The sequence below is a fragment of the Cydia amplana genome, chromosome Z (genome assembly GCF_948474715.1).
Source record: "Cydia amplana chromosome Z, ilCydAmpl1.1, whole genome shotgun sequence".
NCBI classification, from domain to species: Eukaryota; Metazoa; Arthropoda; class Insecta; order Lepidoptera; family Tortricidae; genus Cydia; species Cydia amplana.
The window spans coordinates 38,312,630-38,336,833 of record NC_086096.1 but is presented as its reverse complement, the minus strand read 5'-3'; the positions used below and the strand labels follow the sequence as shown (position 1 = coordinate 38,336,833).

Here is a 24,204-nt window from a genome sequence, read left to right as displayed (position 1 = left end):
AAAGACGAAACCTTAAGCTCTGGTGATCCCGTCGTAACATTCGATCGACATTCTAGTTACGTACGTTTGAAAAGGATTTATGCTTACGTCTTCCGGTTTATACAGAACTGTAGAAAATCAAATGCCAAACTTAAGGGACCTTTAACAGTTCAGGAGCTTAAGGACTCGTTGGCGTTTTTAGTTAAAAAATGTCAAGCGCAGTCGTTTCAAAAAGACATCCAAAATTTAAGCCAAGGTAAACCACTTCATAGCCGAAGTAGACTTTTGTCTCTCAACCCTTTCGTAGATTCCAGTGGTGTTTTACGTGTAGGAGGGAGAATAAGTAATTCCAACTATCATTTTAATAAAAAACACCCAATTTTGTTAGATGCTAAGCATCACTTTACAAAGCTTATTATGAGATACGAGCACTTACGTTTGTATCACGCAGGTGCTCAGTTGATTTTATCGTCACTACGCGAAGAGTTCTGGCCAGTGGGTGGTAGGAATTTAGCTCGGAGTATATCTCAAAGGTGTGTTGACTGTGTTAGGCAAAGAGGAAAAACAGTTCAGCCTATAATGGGTGATCTACCGAGCGTAAGAGTAGAAACAAGTTCCGCTTTCCAATCTACTGGGATTGACTTCGCCGGTCCTTTCATGATAGCTAATAAGAAGGGACGCGGCAGTCGTAATACTAAAGCCTACCTATGTGTCTTTGTGTGCCTCGCCTCTAAGGCGATCCACCTCGAGGTGGTTAGCGATTTATCCACTGAAGCTTTCATACTGTGTCTACGCAGGTTCGTATCGCGTCGTGGCAGGCCCGAGGTAATTTACTGTGATAACGGGAAAAACTTTGTAGGCGCGCACAATGAGCTAGGTAGAGTTTTACGGTCCAGCCGTCATCCAGTTTCGGATTACGCAGCTAACGAATCGATTAACTTTAAATTTATTCCCGCGTACGCGCCTAACTTTGGCGGAATATGGGAGGCTGGCGTCCGAGCAGCCAAATTTCATTTAAAACGCATTGCTGGTAACGCAAACCTGACGTTTGAGGAGCTTACTACTTTTTTTGTGCAAACGGAGGCTATTCTAAATTCTCGTCCTATCACTCCTCTTTTATCAGACCCCAACGACATGTGTCCCCTTACCCCAGGGCATTTTTTGATTACTCGGCCACTGACTTCATCTGTGCCATCTCTACCCGTCACGGGCACTCCAGCTACGAGATACAAGCGCATCGAGCTTCTTCGGCAGCAGTTTTGGGAAAGATGGCGTCGCGAATTTATGGCTGAGCTTCAACAGCGCGTAAAATGGAAAACCAATCAAAGAGGAATCCAGATCGGAGATCTCGTTCTACTTAAAGAAGACAATCTGATGCCGTTACAATGGCGCATGGGGCGCGTCATTCATCTTTACAATGGCCCTGACGGTGTTTGTCGGGTCGCCGATATATTGACGGAGAAAGGTCCAATCAAAAGGGCCGTAAACAAGATGTGTCTTCTGCCAACTGATCCTGAACCCGATGACGAGGACAATAAGTCAAAGGATGATCAGACCGATCCCTAAAAATCAGTCTTCAGAATCTGATCCCTTGAAAGCAGTATGCTTTCAACGCCGCGGAGGATGTTAACGCCTCGTCTTTGCTCGGGAATCTTCGGGAGCCGTCGCCGACGCAACGCATGGTGCGGGGCGCGGAGAAGCGGGGCCGGCAGCGGCCATTCTCTCAGCAATCTTGCGACGGACGGTCGTGCCCGTCCGCTTACCACTAGTGATATTCTACCACCTATGTATCACCAAAGTACTTAATTATACGTGCATGTATTGGACTACGAGTGTCATTTTAACTCACCTCATCCACGACCCCAAGATCTTCTCGTCCACCCCTACATGCGTGGACACATATGTATGTAAATTTTCAGTTTCATTGGAAGTCGGGAATTGGGTCAAATTCAACTTGTAAGATTTGGCCCGTACAAACATACATAGGTACATACAATGCAAGTTTTAAGTAAAAGCTTGTAAAAAACAATAGCTGCATCCATAACAACGATTATATAGCTGGTCAACCAAATCTTGTCAGTAAAAAAAGGCGCGAAATTCAAATTTTCTATGGGACGATATCCCTTCGCGCCTACATTTTTCAAATTTGCCGCCTTTTTCTACTGTCAAGATCCGGTTGACCAAGTATAGTTAGTTTTTTTTTAGCATTAGAAAGAACTTGAAAGAAGGTAAGCGATTTTGACATGTCTTTTAATTGAAAAACACTTTTATAAAATCAATAACTATTACTTATGAAAGCAGAAGACTATAAAAGATCGTATTAGATTCATAATTGTTACATATTTACCGTAACCCGTAACTTATTTTTAAAATGTGTTTTTCAATTAAAAGACACATCAATGTTTACCTTATTTCTAATGCTAAAAAAACGAACTATAGATATATAAAGGGCGCTGGTGGCCTGGCGATAAGAGCGTGTGACTTTCAATCCGGAGGTCGCGGGTTCTAAACCCGGCTTGTACCAATGAGTTCGGTGAACCAGTCATTTTTCGGTGAATTTTGATTTTCTTGTTTCGCGGAGACCCTTATTTAGATTGTGATGGATTGTGCTAGTGGCGCCCCCTACGCAGAGTTTCGCGTAGCTCACAAACAAATCACTCACAATCTGAGGGTCTACCGCAAGGGCCCAGTATGTATAAGTTACTCTATGGTTTACTAAAGGCGCTAGTGCTGCACTCTGGCGGCAGAACATTGCAGTATAGTTTGTAGCTTTCTAGTAGACCCCGAAGGCTTATCCTATTGTCTATTGTTCAGTAAAACCGCACGTGCTACTTACCTGCAAAAAAGGGTCCTAATTATTCTATTTGGCACCTGAGCGCGGGCTAGTCCAACGCTCAAAAAACCAGTGTAGGCGCGCTCTCCGATAACGCGCCTTTGTTACGCATCTCGATGACACATTTTAGACTGGTTCTGTAGCGTTCGACTCGCCGGCACTCAGTAACCGAAGTACCGATTTTTTATGCAGGTGGTTATGGCACGTGGCACGAGCGGTTTTTCTTAACAATAGACAATAGGATTAGCCTTCGGGGTCTATTAGAAAGCTACAAACTATAACACCCCCTATTGTCCCCAGTGAAGGTGTGCCTAGAGTGGGTAGTGCAGTACCCGCAGCTGGTGCGCTCGGCGCCGTTCGCTGCGCGCCCGCAGCTCTGGCATGCGCTCGCGCACACACTCAACAAGCTACCCAACGAGGACTGCGACAAATGTGAGTTTAATGACCGAGCGAGACCGAAGGTCTCCCTGTCAGGCCGCGAAACCAACGTGCCAACCGTTTACGTTCGAAACGCAACTGTCACTGTCGCACTAATATGGAAGAGTGATAGAGAGACGCAAAGCGATTCGATGGCGAAGCGCAAGCGATCGTCACCTTGGCTAGGCCGCCAGCTTGGACAAAAAATATTTCGTATGTTTTCAACCGATTCTCGTGAAATTTCATGAGCATGTTCGATGGTTATATAGATTTTTTTTTTGTCGATTTCGTTTTTTTGTAAATTTATTAAAATGGCGGAGCCATGTATGTAGTAGGTCTACTTTTCACGGATCCTTTAGTTTTATTTTATTTTTGGATGACGAACAACCAAACAATAATATAAATTACAGTACGTGTTACAGAAGATATCAACAAAAATCACTAAAGTGAGGACGCTAAGCACGAAAAATTGCGTACATTGACCCGCCTATTCCTATCTCTATCGCACGCGCTGACCTGAAGTCACTGCACCTAACATCCTAAAAACACTAATATATACCAATTTTATAGATGCCACCGTACCCCTGCCTGAGGACGAAGAGCTCCACGGTTTCCGACCCCTGGAGCGGTCGATGGAGCACCTCGAGTTCTGCCACCACGCCGCCTGGGACACGTACGGGCGCAGCGTCCCTGACGTCGAGGAGGAGAAGCCACTGGACCAGGATGTGCCGTGAGTTTACTACCCCTGATATATGTTAACAAAAGGTTGCCGACCCCTGGAGCGGTCGATGGAGCAGCTCGAGTTCTGCCACCACGCCGCCTGGGACACGTACGGGCGCAGCGTCCCCGATGTCGAGGAGGAGAAGCCACTGGACCAGGATGTTCCGTGAGTTTACTACCCCTGTAATATGTTAACAAAAGGTTTCCGACCCCTGGAGCGGTCGATGGAGCACCTCGAGTTCTGCCACCACGCCGCCTGGGACACGTACGGGCGCAGCGTCCCTGAAATGGGTTGGAAAAAGGTTTCCAACCCCTGGAACGGTCGCTGGCAGCTTTAAGTTGCATGCTCCTGCATTTAGTTGATTAAAGGTTTTCGACCCCTGGAAAGGTCGCTGGGAACCTGGGAAATATGGGTTAGCAAAAGGTTTCCAACTCCTGGAACGGTTGGTGAGAGCCGTAAGGTCATTGCCCCTGCACTTGACGGAAAACAGATTACCCTGGAGCGGTCCATGTGAGCCGTGAGTTTATTATGTAATTGTAGAGAAGAGAAAAGGTCGTCAACCCCTGGAGAACTTGCTAGGAGCCGTACGTTTGTTACTCCTGCGCCCCTAGCACATGATTGGCGCGACAGTATCTCGCGGCGAGATAGACCACCCGTCTTTTCCTAACTATGTTAATAAAAGAGAGACGGGTAGTCTTATCTGGCCGCGAGATACTGTCGCGCCAATCATGTGCTAGCCCGACTGGACTTGGTTGAGAAAAGGTTTTCGATCCCATGAACAATCGCTGAAAGCCGTAAGTTCATTAGCTGCACTTGTTGAGAAAAGGTTTTCTACCCCTGAAACGGCTGGGAGCCGTTAGTTTATTATACCTGGGACTTAGTCGAGAAAAAATGTCCGACCCCTGGTACAGTCGCTGGGTCTCGTAATCTTAGTACTAAAAGATAAGAAAAGGTTACCAACTCCTGCAACACACTACAAAAATGACCTTAGGGTGGTATTCCACCTGTCCTATTTCTTTGTCCTATCTGCATTGCGTCTCACTCTCGCACTAAGCTAAATATGAGGTGCAAATACACATTGGACAAAGATATCGGACAGATGGAATACCACCCTTATTGTACACCAAGTTATATTCGTATTTCCCTTGCAGTCTTCCATTTTTCTAAAACAAAACGGGACCTTATCTACCTACACTTACAGTCGCCTTTCCCTTGCAGCCACCCGTCCGTGGTATCTCCCGAGTGCCTAAGCAACGACCCCGACTTGGAAGCCCGTGTGAGGGCCAACCGTCTGGTCGCGATCGGGTCGCGGCTCGCCGCCATTGCTCCCGAACACTTCTCCGTCGCGTGAGTATTATGGCCATTGTGCTAGTTTTCGTCCACCTCTAGTTTTCGTCCACTTGACGGAATAAAAACCGACACACTACAATTTGCACTTATTCCAATCCTTAAGGTTTAAACAATATATCTGCTCTCTCTCTCAACGAGTGGCGAATTACCTTTTCGCACGTGTATTGTATAACGTGTTACAGTAGGTACATATGGCCCTTTAATTTTTCGACATACGTACGATAGTGCTAGTTACCGCACTAAAGCGCGGTAAAGTAGCACCATATTATGTACTGAAAATGATATATCGCATTGTAGAAAAAAAATGAAACATGTATGTATATGTCTCATAGCTCTTAGGCCTGAGATACACTTGTAAGTTTTACTTACGTAAGTAGGGACAAAGCTATTTGTTAGAATGAGATAACGATATTTATCTCTCATTCTGTAGTATAGCTGTGTCGTCCCTACTTACGTAAGTAAAATTTATTTACAAGTATATCTTGGGCCTTGTGTCAGCGTAAGACCTATGGGACATATTTTTGAGTAAGTTATATGCACCCATATTTTTACACTTGACTGTACAAACACAAAATAGTACATTACATACCTAGGGAGCGAATTCGTGAATGCTCCAGATCGCAGGTATTTGTGGCCCGAACCGAAGGTGAGGGCCATAAATGTGCGACCTGGGGCTTTACGAATTACCGCCCGTGGTTTGTCTAAAGTTTTACGTCTTGCCTTGGCCAGGAAGTGAGATTTTCTCCTCGCGTAGCGTAAAATATTTTTTCTACTCCCGTACTTTTATTTGTCATTTAAAGGGTCGTGCACACACCTTTAAAACCCTACCTTATAGTTGTCAAGACAAGTCTTTAGTCTATTCCCCAAAAAAGAATTTGTGCATACACGCAGTATCTTTTTGGCGATTTTACGATACTTCGTGTAATGACCACTTAAAAAATATTGAATGAAATACAGTGTTGCCAACCTTATTTTAAATGTCATGTCTTAAATAAATGAATTTGTTTTATTATTATTAAACAACGGTTGCATAAAATACTATTGCCATAGAGAAATATAGTAAGACAAGAGTGCTCACTCCATACATCAGTTCAGACTAAGTATTAATTTCAGTATCTACATCTAGCATCGAGTAGCGGAACTATCAGTACTGCTACTTGACAATAGATGTAGCAGTCCTGATAGTTCCGCTACTAGATGCTAGATGCTAATAGTCTTTTTGGTAAGTACTAAAACTGATGTATGGAGTGAGCACTCTAATGCTATTGCCAACTTATCTTTTTTCTGCCAGCGTCGAAGATAGCATCACGACGTTTACGGCGTTATGTCGCGGCGGCGAGTTGACGCGCGTCGACGCGTCGCGACGCGCGTCTGTGGACGCGCCGGCGCCTGTCGTCATCTCCGAGGCTGACTTTAGGGAGAAAGGTAAGTCATGTAGTTTAAAGCTCTATGCTTTTCCCGACTCAACTGTCATAAATTCATTAATATCATTATACAACACTTTAGTGACCCGTTATGGATTAGTTATGCAACAAGTCGCACCGCCGCCCGTCGTCATCTCAGAGGCTGATTTTTGGGAGATAAATAATAAGAACTTGTCAGACATTTTTGCGGACTTCGTTGTGTAACATGTTATTGCAGGTGACTGTACAAGCTTAAATAAAATGACCCGATTGTACTCATTTCTAATAATAATAATATATGTATTCCTTACTCTATAGCATAGAGAACAAAATACATAGATTGCTCACTCCATACATCAGGATTGGTACCAAAAAGACTATTAATTTCAGTGTCTACATCTAGCATCGAGTAGCGGAACTATCAGTACTGGTACTTGACAATATATGTAGCTGTACTGATAGTTTCGCTATTCGATGCTAGATGTAGACACTGAAATTAATAGTCTTTTTAGTACCAAAACTGATGTATGGAGTGAGCACTCTTGTCTTACTATATTTCTCTATGTCTATGGTAAACCTAAAAAACGTTTTAACTGCATATACGAACGCCCTCTAGCGCGCAGTAGCTTACCTATTTAGACTGCACAGATCGTCACCAGATGGCGCTGAAATCAACTCTAGTTTTATATTCAAAGTCACTGGGGCCACAGTATAATAAAGAGTACTAGCATACAGTATGGACGCTCCCTGCCTCCCGTTGAAAGTGCCGCCCACCCGCTGAGACCCGCTCTCGGTTACCTCACAGTTACCCTACAATGTCTTATCTCCATACCTCGCAACCGAGCCAGCAAATCAGTAGCAGTTGTACGTCAGGGTTATCAGTGTTATCACTACTACGTAGGTAGTACCTACGTACAAACTAAAGTACAAAAAATATTTTTTCTTTGTTTTCAAACACACCAATATTTTCAAGCAATGAAAATTTCATGTTAATATTTGAAAGAAATGCGAAAAAAACGTAATTTTATAAACAAAATAACAGAAACATTGAAACGCATCTAATATTGACATTGACCTGTTTATTTATTTTATTTGACAGTAAATTAAACCGGGTTACATCGGAAGAGGGTCAACAACCTTCTCGATCAATTTTACTAATCTTACATACAATAAAGTTAAAGCAAAATGGTTCATCGCCAACCCTGACACAGAACTGTCATATGCTACGGTTTTGCTAGCTCCGTTGCGGGGTATGCTTATCTCACTCACACAAGCATGGTACGCGTTCACCTACACGAGCTTAGCCTGAGTGCGTAGGATCGTGTTTGTTTCATACATTTGATCGCCAGTGTCCGAGGTGTGCTGGGGCACTGGGTAAAGGAAACTACTGTCGCGCTATCCGATAACAGATGGCGTTACGCGTTTCACTGGACACTGAACTTTTAGTTTTTCTAGACGACATTTTTAGTTTTTTTTTTCCGAATTTAAATTAAATGGTATTGATACGGAATTAAGGAGGTAAATGTATCTGATCCGAAGTTTTCATTTATTTATTTATTTAATATACAGCAAACTGTGTAAAATAATCCACAATTTCAATATCCAGAGGGGAAAATGTGGACTATATTTGTATGGAAAAGCGGTCGCCCACTATCCTATCAAACATTTTTTTATGTACGTATCACGCCCACTTACTGGATTTCTTCAACACGCCCACTTGTAAACGAATCACTAGCTAAAGCAAACTCTAACTCCTAAGTATTAATATTAGAGTCGCTTTTAATTCCAATTATTTCGGGCGTCACTCGGTTAGCAGTACTACGCCTATTGAGAGCGATAAGCAAATATCAACCTTATTTTAGTTAGAGTTTGGTTGAAATCCGAATGGCAATGGCTTTATCAATTGTTCCATACGAAGGAATTAAATCTTCTCGGATCAGAGGTGTAGGGTTAGAGCCGGCGTAGCTTTATCTTTACTTTAAAATAGTTGTTATGTATAACTAGCCTTATGAACCAACTAGCTGACCCGGTGAACTTCGTTTCACCTAGGTACATATCAGTGTTGGCCGAAAGTTAATGCAAATTGAAAATGCTGGCCATTAACCATTATAAATTGAATCGTAAACTATAATCGTCCGATACGGTTTAAGGTTCAATTTATAATGGTAAATGGCCAACATTTTCAATTCTCATTAACTTTCGGCCAACACTGGTACATATATGCATTTGTTTTTTTTTTTGCACGGATTATACAATCATTGTATTACAGGCATTATATCAACAAATACGTATACGTACCTACATTTTTTTCGGTTAGTATCGGTTGTGATACATCACTATTATATGAGTTGTACGAAACAGGCAACATTACTTATACTAAAATATGTCAATGTCTTCCATTCAAATAAGGGAGCATAGAATTAGATGACAAAGAACACCTGTCAATCTTTAAAAGTGCGACCAAAAATGAAATGCAAGTGTGTGCGTAAATTGTCTGTGTGAGATCAAAAATAGTGATGTCATGTTACAACATATTAATAATCTGTCGATGTTTTTGATTGCTTTATCGACTACTTTTTCAAATGTGTTATTTTAAACGTTAAAATTCTACGACAATATGACGTATAAATAACACCTACACTGCGTGTGCTATCAAAATTGTTGCAGACTTATCTTAATGTAACTTTTACTGTGTTGGAAAGTGAAGTTTAAATTTACCGCTAAACATGAGCACCTTCAAAAAGGTACCTATAACAATCGTTATTATTTGAAGTCGGTTATAAAAGCTAATATCTTAATGATGTCTTGTGAAAAAATAATTACATAGCTATTAATATGCCGACAAGTTATCGATATTGTCATATGAACATTTTGTCAAGCCCTAGCGTAAAGTAACAGGTTATGTTTTTACACAAAATATTTTAAATTATAGACTAATATGATAAAATATTAGCACGCAAAGGAAGAAAAACTTATAATGAACTGTATAAACCGGCTTCTTATACTTTTTACGTTGTTAATTTGACAAAATATCGTTATGAAAATTTCGCTCGGAATATCATAAATCCTCTGAAATGAGTATTTGCTTGGATTATTTGGCCCTGTGACACTGAAATCCGGCACACTACAAGACACCATCTTAATGAATTACATTATCTAATACTTTTCGTCCTAATCCGTGTATATTTTTCAATTTGAAAATGACCGTGATACGCTCTTGGCCGTCTGCGGCCGTCATCAAACTCAAAAGTGGTCACGTTTTCTCATTGGTAGTCTGACTCTTTCGCACTCATGGGATGTTCATATACTTGATGGCTTCCCTTTCGCACACTTCAGCTGTCTGTCAAGCGCGAGCGCGAAAATTCTAGGTCTGTGTAAGGGAGCGTTCAAGTATTACGTAACGCAATTTTTGGACATTTTTGACCCCTCCTCCCCCCATGTAACGCGCCGTAACGTTTTTCTGTACCCTCCCTCTAGTAAAACGTTACATAACCACCAAGTGACCATTTTTTTACGTCAAGAATTTGATGACAAATATTTTCAAATAATCGAAATTCATACTTCGTTGTCAACCGCGACTGCTATCGAAGGCGAGACAAATAGAACCGATTTGTCCGTTAAGTTGCCTCGTTTAAATCTTGTCCATTTTGATGGCAACATTAAATCATGGGGAACATTTTACGACATGTTCAACACAATGGTACATCAAAACAAACGATTGTCAAATATTGAGCGGTTTTCGATTTTGATTTCACTCCTTTCGGGTGAACCGTTGCAATTATTAAAAGGGTTTCCTTTATCGGATAACAATTATTTAGACGCTTACGCGGCCTTGATCGACCGATATAACAATAAACGAAAATTGGCCTTCCGTCATCGGGAAGAAATTCAGAACGCCTCGTTGAAATCTAATTCGCCTAGCGAACTCGCTAGGCGCAACTGCGCCTACTCGTAGACACTTTCAAGGAAAATATCGCGGTTTTGAAAAACCTGAGATTTCCCGTCAACGATTGGGATTTCCCATTGTTCTATTTATTGATCAACAAATTGGACCAGGATACCCGTCGTCGTTTCGAACTGCAAAACGACAACAAGGACGTGCCGTCATTCGACTCGCTGTTAGACTGCGTGAGTGAGGCCGGTCGAGCGTTAGAGCTCGCCGACCTCGCACAGAGCGCCGCCGCCCCCGCGGCACGCGCACCCACGGCACCCGGGCGTGCCGCGCGCGCTCCCGCCGCGCCGCGCACCGCCGCCGCCAGCCCGGCGCAGGAACGCGCACCTGTCGGCGCAGCCTATAAAACGCTAGTCACCACTAGCGCCACCTCGATCGAATCGTCCTGCGTGTTATGCAAGTCGAATCATGAGCTCGCTAAGTGTCTTGAATATCGGAGCGAGACGCCTCACGAGCGTTTTTCTGTTGTCAAGGACAACCGGCTTTGCGTCAACTGCTTACGTTCGGGTCACGTAGTTAAAACTTGCCCCTCGAACTCTCGTTGTCAAAGGTGTAATGTCGCCCATCACACCATCATACATTTCGATGTCGATAGCGGTAGTTCCGAGGTCAGCGTCGGTACTTCGTCCGCGACCAACGCTGGCGCCGCGACTTGCTCGTCGTCCTCGCCCGTCGACACCCCAAGGCACATGCCTGACAAACAAGTGACCATGCTTGCATCCGATCCAGCGCCTGTGGGTAAAATATCTCTGTTTGCCACTGCGTGCGTGGAAGTGCTAGATAAGTTCGGTAGTTATCAAAAGATTCGTATTGTCATAGACAATTGCAGTCAGCCAAACCTTATTACACGACGTTGCGCGCAACGGCTTGGACTTCCGATACGACAGAAAAATACATCTATCGAGGGTGTATGTGAGGTGTCAACGATGTCAACTTCGTATACCACTCTTAACATTCGCAGCATGAAATCTGATTTCGATATGTGCGTCGAAGCTTTTGTTACACCCAAAATCTGCAGCAATCAGCCTGCAGTGAAAATTGACATAGACCGGTTGTCATGCGTCAACGGATTCGAACTCGCGGACTCTAATTTTGATAAGCCTGGGAGCATTGACGCCTTATTGGGAGTGGATGTGTTTTGTCAAATATTTTTGGGTAACCGCCACGATTGTGACGATGGACCCATCTTATTTAGGTTCTCGCTCGATGAACCTATACAAGAATTTCGTCTAAACACCGTGACCTACGGTATGTCTTCGTCCAGTTTCCTCGCAATTCGAGCCCTGGTTCAATTGGCCATGGATGAAGGCAAAGAGTATCCTCGTGCAATTGACATCCTGAAACGAGATATTTACGTCGATGACGTGGTGACAGGCGCTGAGTCCGTCGAATCAGCTCTCGATCTTCAGTCACAGGTTGTTAAAATCTTAGAGAAAGGATGTTTTGAACTCCGCAAGTGGTCGAGCAATTGTCCTCATCTGCTCGAGAATCTCGACCCAACCCATTGTCATAATAAGACGCTCTCTTTTGACTCGGAACCGACATCTCCTCTCAAAGTGCTCGGTATGGAATGGAACCCGTCCAGTGACGCGTTCACTTTCACAGTCAACGCACTTCATGATAAGTGCACAAAACGAAATATTCATTCGGAATTGGCGCGCATTTTCGATCCTCTTGGGTTTCTTACACCCTTGACACTCTCGTTCAAACGCATAATTCAAGACCTTTGGACTCTTGGTTTAGATTGGGATGTGGTAGCACCCGCCAACATCAGCCAAAACTGGCTTCGTTATCGTTTAGATCTCGACTTATTGTCGTCTCTCGAAATACCTCGATTCATTCCGTCGACAAAGTCCTGCAATGTTCAGCTGCATGGCTTCTGCGACGCTTCGGAGGCGGGATATTCGGCTGTCATTTACTTTCGCATTCGACATGGCGATGGTAGCATCACCATACATTTGATAATGTCCCGCTGTAAGGTCTCTCCTTTAAAACGCACTTCCATTCCCCGATTGGAACTGTGCGCTGCAGTTTTGCTGACAGACCTCGTTGAACACGTAAAGGAAGTCTACGGCGGAGACGTCCAATTCGAGGATACATTTTGTTGGTCCGATTCCACTGTGACACTCTCTTGGTTACGCTCGCCGTCACAACGCTGGAAGACTTACGTCAGTAACCGCGTAAGTCACATACAAGACAAAATACCCGCTGGTCATTGGCGCCATGTCACGTCAGAAACCAATCCGGCCGATTGTGCCTCACGCGGTGTCACTGTTCGAGAACTTGTGAGTCATCCTTTATGGTGGACAGGCCCCGCTTGGTTGGCGCTTGACAGTAGCTGTTGGCCAAGGTCACCGTTGTCTATCGAAGTACAATCGGATTTGTTGGAAGAACAAAGGGTCCCCAAACAGACCGTATTGTTCACTGCCGTCAACCAACTTGACGACTTCTTAGCCAGACACTCGTGTCTCAATAAGGCTAAGCGCATTGTCGCTTACGTTCATCGTTTCGTACATAACTGTCGTAACCCTGACAAAAGACGCTCCGGTCCACTTGTTCAATCGGAACTCGATGGTGCCCTTACTAGTTTAGTAAAACTAACTCAAGAAAAGTCATTTTCGAATGAGATTAAATATTTAAAGGAAGATAAAAAATTGCCCAAACCATTCAGAAAACTCAGCGTTTTTATCGATAAATCCGGTTTGTTGAGGGTGGGCGGTAGGCTGGTTCACTCTGAGCTCGATTATGATTGTAAACACCCTTTACTGCTGCCCAGTCAAGATCGCATGACACAGCTCGTCATCGACCAAGTACACAATGATAATCAACATCCGGGGTTACGCACGCTAAATTTCTTAATCGCACAAAACTTTTGGATCCTTGCTTCTAAACGCGTAATTAGTTGTCGCCTATCGAAATGTATAAAGTGCTTTCGCTCTAATCCAAGGCCTTTGGTGCCCCGTATGGCAGATCTCCCAAAAACTCGAATTTCACAAGTAAAGCCTTTCTCGTGCATCGGTGTCGATTTTGCGGGTCCTTTTCCCACATACATTAAACGATATCGTGGAGCCAGGCCTTTTAAAACACATGTGTGTTTATTTATTTGTTTTGCGACCAAAGCGTCACATATTGAGCTCGTTATAGGATTGACAACCGAAGCCTTTCTCGCTGCCTTGCGTCGATTTATCGCTCGCCGTGGCCGTTGCCAACGCATACATTGTGATCGGGGTACGAATTTCGTAGGCGCTTATAACGCATTACTACCTCTCATGCAAGATGCAGCTTCTCGTGAGAGTATCGAATTCTCTTTCAATCCCCCAGCCGCACCCCACTTCGGCGGCCTGTGGGAAGCCAACATTAAATCGTTTAAAACACATCTAGCTCGCGTTGTAGGGAGTCAAACCCTAACTTACGAGGAATTTCTTACGGTGGCCGCCCAAATTGAATCGGCCCTTAACTCTCGGCCACTCTGTGAGATGAGTTCCGACCCAAACGACATGTCGGTGTTAATACCCGGACATTTTCTCACCTTAGAGCCTTTGACATCACTTGTAGACACTTCAACTAGCGATACAAACACCTCCATCTCGAGTCGTTGGCAGCTTGTGCAGAAACTCCATCGTGATTTCTGGAAGCGATGGCATTCGGAGTACTTGCATACGTTAAATCAACGTGCGAAATGGCACTCGGATATTGATGAACCCAAGGTGGGCACATTAGTATTGATTAAAGATGAACAACTGAAGCCACTTCATTGGTCTCTTGGTCGTATAGTATCGTTGCATCCGGGCAAAGACGGGGTCTCCCGTGTAGCTACGGTTCGGTCACAATCAGGTCTAATGCAAAGACCTCTGGTAAGGTTGTGTCCTTTACCTATAGACTAGTTTATTCTTAAAATACTTCGTATTTGGTGGGCGGAAATGATGGTTCCGGACACCATACCTATCTAGTTTAGTTTTATTTGTTATTTTTTGTACAAGTCATTTCTATTCATCGTAAATTGGAACGTATTAATTAGCGACAGTAGGTAGGGTAGGGTAGGGTACGTAGGGTGGGGTAGGGGGGTCTGCAAACAATACTATATCATGGTGAGTCTTTACAAGGAATGGCAAGTCATTTATGTAGAGAAGGAACAGGAAAGGCCCCAATATTGACCCCTGCGGTACACCCATAGAGACCCCGGTGATCGCTGTCCATTCACATCGACCCTTTGTATTTAAGTAGGACTTAAGTAAATTCAGTGCCGATACTGCCGATCCTCTAACTCCATAATAATGAAGTTTCCTGATTAATGTTTCATGACAAACGCAGTCGAAGGCCTTAGACAAATCACAGAAGATACCTAAAGCATCTCGTGGAATCATTAAATGGAAAGCGCTGGTGGCCTAGCGGTGAGAGCGTGCGACTTACAATCCGGACTTCCGGAGGTCGCCGGTTCAAACACCGGCTCGTACCAATGAGTTTTTCGGAACTTATGTACGAAATATCATTTGATATTTACCAGTCGCTTTTCGGTGATGGAAAACATCGCGAGGAAACCGGACTTATCCCAATAAGGCCTAGTTTACCCTCGGGGTTGGAAGGTCAGATGGCAGTCGCTTTCGTAAAAACTAGTGCCTACGCCAATTCCTGGGATTAATTGCCAAGCGGAACCAACGGACGAAGATGATAATGTATTAAAATGAAAAATCCCCATACTTGAATACGTTTTCTACGGCTTTGGAGTACCGCGAGAAGCTGTCTGTTAACGCATAATGTACAGTCGCCATCAGATATATCGGAGCGGCCAAGGTGTTCAGAATATCTGAACACCCACTCTAACGCCCTGACAATAGAGGCGTGTTCAGATATTTGTGAGCGCCTTAGCCGCTCCGATATATCTGATGGCGACTGTACATCGGAAATTTCCCGAGCCTGCTTGTTTGCTCGAAAAGCTTAATATGTATAATCTCCAGCCCACCAGTAGTATTTCAATCAATAGTATTATGTATTAGAATAGATCAACCTTCATTGTTTCGTTCAATTTTTAAACGAAACAAATGAATATAAAACCGACTTAGTTAATAACGATTCAAGTTTATTTGAAGGTAACTTTTAACGATTCAAGTTTATTTGAAGGTAACTTTTTGTACTAAGTAGTATTAGTGGGACGATTCCGTGGGACGCTAGAGGTAGTACGAGGGTCAAAATTGTTTTCGTCGTCTTGTTTCTAACCCTCTTTCACGCTTGTATACCTATGTGTCTTCTATCAACTAAATAAAAAAGTCGAGTGCTGTAGGGTAGGTATTTGACTGTATTTAAAATAAATTATTTCACACCATGCATAAAATAAAGCACCCGAAGATTAATAGAGAAACGTAGACAGCAGTTATTTTTAGACACAATTTAAATTTTGAAACCCGTATAAAACCATAAAGAGTAGGTAATTTGATTGTGACGTCACATGCTAGTGTTTCATATAAATTCCATAGTAGCAAAATCGTTTTGATAGTTCGAAAAAAGAAACTGATTTGACTAGTAGTGAAATACCCTACTGCATGTCGTTCTATCTGTAGATTATATTTTTTTTTATTACATTATTGTGATAAATTGCTCGTTTGCTATCTATTTTACTAAATTTTGTTATAAAATTCAACATGTGCCATCATCCCTATTATGCCTACTTGAATAGACTATCTTTTATCTTATCTTTATCTTTAATAAATGCGTATTTGTTCTAGTGCGGGATCAGCGCGTGGGCATCCTGAAGCCGCAGGGCTCGCTGGAGCGCGCGCGGGAGGAGCGCGCCATGGCGACCGGCGGTGAACAGGTACCTACCTACGTATTATCAACGGGGTATATCGTTTAAGGACATTCTCACAAAGTGTACCATTTAGTTGAATTACAAATAAAGTTTTAGGTGATTTCTGGAAGGGTCACTACCGATTAAGCTAGAAGGCTGTCAAATCCTTTCATTAATTTAAATAGTCTAATTTTAATAAACGTCTAAAATTCGACCTCAATACGATATGGATCTGTCAGTGGCAAGAGTGACGTCAAGAGTGAACCAAGCCAATAGTATCGCTCGTAGACGTATATATTTATTAAAAATGTAGTCTACTCACAATGTTATGTATAATACAGAATAGGTAATTAGGTACAATATGTAAAATATGATTACGAGTGGAAGTAACAAGTAAACAACATGCAGTCTTATCGCGAATGAGCGATCTCTTCGAGATAACCTTTGGATACCAACTTTTAGGAAATTATAAATAGAAATTAAAATAATTAAATTATAAATTAAATTCGCGATAAGACTGCACGTTGTTTACTTCTACTCGTAATCATATTTTACATATTGTATTCTGTATTTATCGATATGCATATGTATAATCGGAAGTCGATAAACGAGAAGTCCCTATGACAGCTCAAAAATGCTACGAGAATTCCGGGCTCAGAGCGCGTACCGCGAACCACGTTCGACGTGTTGCCTCTCTGTCGCACTTGTAAATTCGTACGTAAGTGTGACAGGGAGGTAACACGTCGAACGTGGTTCGCGGTAGGCCCTCTGGTCATTAGATTTGTTTTTTTTTCGTGTCAGGAATTAGAAGAGTTGTCCGCCGCTAAAGAATGCGCCGACGACAAGCGGGACGGCCGGCGCCCGCGCGTCAACATCGCCATGGCGGCGATCCTTCGCAAGCAGGAGGAGTCTTGCAAGCAAGTCAGTGTCTTGTAAACAAGCCTCTATTTAACTTGCAATGTATATGTTCGGGTGAAATCTTGCAAGCTAAATTAGACCACCCATTATTCGATTGAGCTGTAACTTCAGCTTCATATATATAAATATGCATATGCAAGTTGGGTAACAACGCAATATTATCAAGCGAGGTGGCCATAGGAAATCTGTGATAAAATAACTCAACCTTATTTTGTTTGGATTTGTTAGGATCGGCTCGATTTGCCTAATAAATAAAATTACAGTCGTCGATAAACGCCGATAGAGGCAGAATATAACGCACTTATTGTAATTTGACCATCATTGTATCTACCATATTCTAAGAAATAAGCATTTGTATTTGTAAAAGATTGTAGCAAAAATGTTTTAAGTATTGACAAAAAAAAACTTAGTTCCGTTACTTCTTTCCACACAGGTGAAGTTTAAAACTCCCCCTCCTGTCGCGGAGGAGACAGACCCAGACGCCGACAAAGACGCCGCCGACACCTCTCTCCTAGAGCGCCCCAAAACCATGCAACCCAAGCCCCAAAAGTCCCTAGCCCAGATCCCCGTAGGCAGAAAAACTGGCGGCATTCTCGCCCTGAAAGACAAGTCGGGCTACCCCCATTTAGTTGACATACCCCCTGAGCCCAAGCCGAAAGAGAAACAGCCTGAGAAAGACCCGAAGGTCATCCAACCCCCAACCCAGAAGAATCAAGGCAAGTGGAACCAGTTTGAACAGCGCGCCGGACAGAGAAATTACGGATTGCAAAGCGCCGGCATCAGCTACAATCCTCAATATAGTCCGCAAGCCAATATTAGACTGCCCGTAGTCAACCCGAAAGAAATAGATGTTCGTTCCGCGGCGCTGCAGAAACAAAACGCGCGCACCGACTCAAGAGACAAAGGATACATGAGCAACGACAAACGGCAGTTCCTTAACGACCTACCTCCTCGCTTCGCCAACCAACGCTGGGCCCAAGAAGAAGAAAACAAGTTTAGGGATGAAGACCTCAGAGTCCAAAATGTCCCGTTAGACGCGAACCTTTTCAACCAACCTCCAAATTGGCTCGGTATGCCACCGCCTTTGCTCCCGTCCCAACTCGCTTCCATCCAACCTCCCCTTATGTCCCAAATGGGGCAGATGCCCAGTCAAAGACCGGGACAGATGGGACAGATCCCCCACCCGAATCAGATGCAGTATCCACCACCCATGTCTAATCTAATTCCTAATTTCTGGAAGACAGATTATCCACAGACTTCGAATGCGAATTTAACGCAATTCTACCCGAGCACGTTCGGGCAGCTCACTCAGATACCTCAGACACGGAAGCCGGATCAGAGCTTCATCAGACCAACGGCGATAGGTCAAATGCCTAGACACATTTCGCCACCGGGCTACAGTATGCCCGGTCTAGGTTTTTACGACCAGTACAATCCGATCCAGCAAACGAGGAACTACCTCGATGAAGGGTCGTTGCAGAGTAACAGGAGTTTCTTGGAAGAGAAGTCTTACCAGCCTTTGGACATGGGGAGGCACGGGTCGCTGGATCTGAGTAGCCCCAGACCGGGGTACGAGAGACTCTTGGAGGACAGACCGCTCGAGGTACAAGAGACTCCGAGCCCTCTGGCCTTGGCCGTGCCGACGGAGGAACCAGTCGCAGTGGTAAGTGAAATTGTCTCAGCTTTATTACAGTCCATACTGAGGTGGGACGAGGTGCGCAAAAATATCTGTACACGCCTTGACAAAAGAGTCACTAATATCGGTAATGAATGTGTTTTTGAACGCGACAGAACCTTCGTTGTAACTTTTTTTTTAATTGGACAGGGCCGCGATTCCCCGGCGAAGGATCCCGGCACCTACTCGCTGTTCAGCGGAGCGCCCGGGGCCGTGTCTTGGGGCAACGTCACGCAGACCCAGCCGGTAAGTGAGCCCTAATGTTACAGTAAAAAAAACCGTTTTAAGTGAAACCCGTTTTCTCTAGTTAAAACTAGATTTCCATAGCGCACCAGTGAAAACGCGTTTTCACTAGTTAAAACTAGTTATCCGTAGGATGTAAGGTGAAAACTAGTTTTAACTGGGATTTTTTTAATCAAAATTAGCATCTGCTGGCAAAATGAGGCAGCCGCCATTTTTGTGACGTCATAATAGCAGTGCAGTAACAAATAAAAAACGTTAAATGTGCAATGCAAACTTTTCGCCGTTGTTACAAATTAAACACTTGTTATCTCGCGTCTCGCTCGCGCTTATACATGTATGGACAAAATGATATAATTTGGATGTCGTGTACGGTGTACGTTTGAATTGGCCTGTTATGTAACATATAACTATGTCTGGTAATAGCTTTATTTGCTAAAAATGGATAAATAAAGAAAATAGATGGCCTGTATGTATAACTTCAGCTCTGTATTACTGCAATGTTCTGCCGCCAGAGTGCAGCACTAGAACCCATCGCAAACCATAGAGTAACTTGTACTTACTGTGCCTTAAACTGTTATTTGACAAGTTTTTACAGACAATAAAATATGACATTGATACATCAAGGCGGTTTGTTTGCAAAGGGCCTACCGGGAAACGCGAAAATCTAAACTCAACTGTCTGCCTCTTTATCGCTCGAATATGCAAGAGTGATAGAGAGGTTAGATGCCAAAATTTCGACTCCCTCGTTTACGGTAGACCCTTACATTGTGACTGATTTTGGGAGTGGCGCCCCCTACGCAGAGTTTCACGTAATATTCCCTATAAAATTAGTAATTTTATAATGATTTTTTTTTCATGTCACTAGAGTATGCTTTTAAACATTTATTACATCATCCCCATTATAAAAGTAGGCATGTCCTGTATTATTTGTATTTTTGTTTATGTTTTGTTTTTGTATTACAGGGCAGCGGTAGTCCGAACGTTTAGAACGTTCGAGCGTTGGTGTTGTATAAACAAACAAAACAAACATACATATTCATCATTCGTTGGTTTTATAATACAATTCATGTTTTTATTTTTATACGAGTTTTTTTTTTCACCCCTCCTCTCGTGTTGAATGGTGGTCCCTATGACAGTTTTTTACGGTTCCGTACCCAAAGGGCAAAAAACTGGACCCTATTACTAAGACTTCGCTGTCCGTCCGTCTGTCACCAGGCTGTATCTCATGAACCGCGATAGAGATCATTTTCACAAATGATGTATCTCTGTTGCCGCTATAACAAGAAATACTAAAAATTAAATAAAATAAATATTTAAGGGGGGCTCCCTTACAACAAACACGATTTTTTGCTCTATTTTTTGTTGATGGTGCTGAACCCTCCGTGCGCGAGTCCGACTCGCACTTGGCCGGGTTTTTTAATAGTAGCTGTCACATTTAAGTAATAAATTTACGGTAAAAACATATTTATAATCGTTTTTTTTAATTAAGACGTGAAGGAACTGTCATAGAGACCAACACATTCGACACGACACGTATAGCCTCCTAATGTCCAGCCATACAAATAAAACTCAAAATTTTGACTGTAAAACCCAAACTGAAATTTGAACCTATAGTGCAGGGAATGGAGTTGATTTAACGAAACAAAAGAAATGCAACTCTGTGCCATTGGAATATGGTTCAAATTTCATCTAACTGAAGAAGTACTATAGCTAGGACCTTGGGCCTTAGGATGTAGAATTAGATGTATTGGTATTTTTTAGATTATAGTTTTTCCTTATGTAGTAAACAGTATTTTTGACGCACTTATATTTCATATAACAGTGTGTATTTTTTATATAACCATAAATTGTTCTCACAGACATATCGGGTCATCATCAATCACAGATAATCAAAATTAAATTCTTAAAGACATTTCAGAATAAATTACATTACAAATCCTGCGACTAGACTAAGCATTTTTTTATACATTTGCTTAAAATTAGCTGCATTTCATATGTACAGTAATTAAAATAAAACAATATGTATACTTCGCGCATATAATTCAGGAGGCTGACGAAAGTATAGTAGCAAGAGTGTGTACAGTCGCCTTCAGATATATCGAAGCGGCCGACGTGCTCAAAAATATTTAAACACTACTCAAACGCGTTGACAATAGAAGCGTGTTCAGATATTTGTGAGTGCCTTGGCAGCTCCGATATATATGATGGCGACTGTACACTCAGCAAGTGGGGCACATTTCACTTCAATAAGTAGATTAAATCATCACTCAACTGTACTCTGGCAAACTTAATTTGTCAGTAGAAAAAAAAGCAAGTTTTGTATGGAAGACAACCCTTCGCGCCTCCGTTATTAAAATTTGCCGACCTTTTCTATTGACGGAAATGGCTTGCCAAACTATAAGTAGGCATATAGTTCCAGTTCCTGTGGCAGGTAGAGGTAGGTAAGTAGTACTTTGGTAAGCAGTTTCATTATTAAAACCTCCTAAACCTCGTGTCCTTTTAATAGGACAAGTACTTCGTTTTAGAAAGATGGAAACAACATACTAATAGGTATACATTTCGTTGAAATTTCTGAGGATCAGTTGTTTGGTAAATGTAAAATTAAACCTAGTTTTTATATCTCAGATACTAAAGTGACAGTTCAATCGCCCCAATTTGTCCAACCGATCTGTCATTTTAGTACAAAAGCTAATAACTGGGCCTGCCTTTAAACTAACCTCCTAAGACCCAGAGTCATTTGTGCAGTTTTAAATTTGGAACTTTTATTCCATTATAGTTCAAAATTCGATTTGATCATGTCCTTTTAAAAGGACATCGGGATTTATAAGAAGCTAAACTGCGTAAACTGGCATTTTAGCGTGATACAAAAACACAGATTTATACCTGGTCAAGCAAATCTTGTCAGTAAAAAAAGGTGCGAAATTCAAATTGTCTATGGGACGATATCCCTTCGCGCCTACATTTTTCAAATTTGCTTCCTTTTTCTACTGACAAGATCTGCTTGACCAGCTATAACCACTTTCTATTCTTAGGTACTGAAGATGCGACCTACCATTTATTTGTTTCAATGGGTACTGACATTGACTGAAAAACAGCAAAAAGTTGTATGCATAGACTGGGCCCGATTCGGATTTTGTAATAGATATCTATTAGACATCGCCAAGATACGATAACGATATGTTTAAGATCTAACCTGTCAAATTTGACATTTCCGCGATTCTGGAGATACTTTTGAACGATTTCCACAAGATATTAGAGATCTAATTCACATCTAATAGATATCTAACACGATCTATCGTAAAAGTGACATTGGTTGCCCGAATTGCGCTGCAAAAGAGAACTAGTTGAAATCTAAACTATAATGGATCTAGTACGTGTCGTCTCTTGTTATTATCTTGAAGTTCGAATACGGCAGTAGGAATCCTCTAGACAGAGTTTAGAGCAATTATTTCATGAAACCGATGCTGCCAAAAATACGGGGGTGCGGGGGACGAGGTGAGCGAGTCCCGTGCCGTGATTGGATTGCTCGAAGATGGAGTAAAACTACCGTATAAGTGGCAAAGGTTACTATACTCAGTTTAGAGGATGTCTTGTCTGTGGTTGTATGTCAAAAATTTCATTTCGAACTCGCCACCTTCTGACTATTTAAGGGTTAAGGGATTTCTTCCAGAGTGCGTTAGAGTTGATGTGTACATATTTCTGGCGCAGGGCTCCCCCGATTGGATGATCCCGGACCCGCCCTATGAGCCCTGGCAGCCGTTCTCCCTCCACCCGCCTTGTAAGTGAACCTCAAGAGTGTCCGATATCGGATAGTATAATAATCTGTCAAGCCGGATACGTCAGTAGCAATGATAAGCAAACTAAAGTATGGTATCCGAACAAAACGCAGCAATGTACATCGAACAACGATAAAATGTAAATGACACGCGATTGTCGAACAGTTCAAACGTAGTGTTGCTAAACCGCGATTTTTCATACTTGCCGCCTTTTTCTATTGACAAGATTTGCTTGATCATCAAGTATAGTAAAATGTATAATGGCTCCACACGATGGGCCAACGCCGGCCACTCCAAGGGACGCATTTATGCGTTAGAGGGAGCAAGTGATATTGCTATCTCATTCTACCGCATGGCTGCGTTCCTTGGAGTGGCCGGCGTTGGCCCATCGTGTAGAGGAGCCATACGTACCTATGTGCTTTTCTGTGTTCGAAATCGTAGGGCCGATTCCGAGAACCCCGAAATATATATAAATACATACAATTGCACGTTCAAAGGTTTTACCATAGGTACAGCCGCCATCAGATAAATCGGAGCAGCCAAGGTGCTCACAAATATCTGGACACGCCTCTAATGGCTTGTTCAGATATTTTTTAACTCCCGTTTGTTAAGTGTACCTACTTAGTTAAAAGGGTAGGTAGTTGTGTACGAAGTGAGTGCTATACGCTAAACTGCTTACCCAAAGCTAACTGTACTATTTCTGTGCAGTGCCCGTGGACACCCCATCCTCGCCGCCCACACGGAGCGCCCGGGCAGGAAAAGTCTCCAAAACAGCGGTGAAGCCTCCGCACCCTTATTTTCGACCATTCTGAACGTGAGTAGGTACAGGTACATACAGTCAACATCCCGAATGCGAGATCATGGGGCCGATTTTTGAATTTCGAACGCTTGATTTCGTTACTCGAAAATCTGCCACTCGTTTTTTATTAGTAGAGATTTATATTAGTAGAATTTAAATGCCTAGTAGTGGAGATATTATTATATTGAAGCAAAGATATATGTAAATCCGTATTTAAGATGAATTAAAGTCTAAGAAAAAAACGTGCCTCGGAAATCAAGAAAAACTCATTCACGGATAGATGGCGCACAACCTTAGGCCTATGCTCAGCTAGATGGCGTCAGATGGCGTTGACGATACCGTTTGATATTTAACAA

At 42.7% G+C, this 24,204-nt stretch overlaps 1 protein-coding gene across 1 annotated transcript in view; it reads left to right on the top strand.

The window, feature by feature from the left end:
* Positions 1-23,863, top strand: part of LOC134660710 (nonsense-mediated mRNA decay factor SMG7-like) — a 41,004-nt gene extending 17,141 nt beyond the window's left edge. The window contains exons 10-19 of the mRNA XM_063516492.1: positions 3,113-3,244; positions 3,800-3,959; positions 5,169-5,297; positions 6,592-6,725; positions 16,376-16,464; positions 17,239-17,358; positions 17,789-19,018; positions 19,181-19,276; positions 22,982-23,051; positions 23,758-23,863. Of these exons, the coding sequence (XP_063372562.1) occupies positions 3,113-3,244; positions 3,800-3,959; positions 5,169-5,297; positions 6,592-6,725; positions 16,376-16,464; positions 17,239-17,358; positions 17,789-19,018; positions 19,181-19,276; positions 22,982-23,051; positions 23,758-23,861 (2,264 nt within the window). The 3' untranslated portion in view covers positions 23,862-23,863. The remainder of the gene's footprint in view (positions 1-3,112; positions 3,245-3,799; positions 3,960-5,168; positions 5,298-6,591; positions 6,726-16,375; positions 16,465-17,238; positions 17,359-17,788; positions 19,019-19,180; positions 19,277-22,981; positions 23,052-23,757) is intronic.
* The last annotated feature ends 341 nt before the right edge of the window (positions 23,864-24,204 follow it).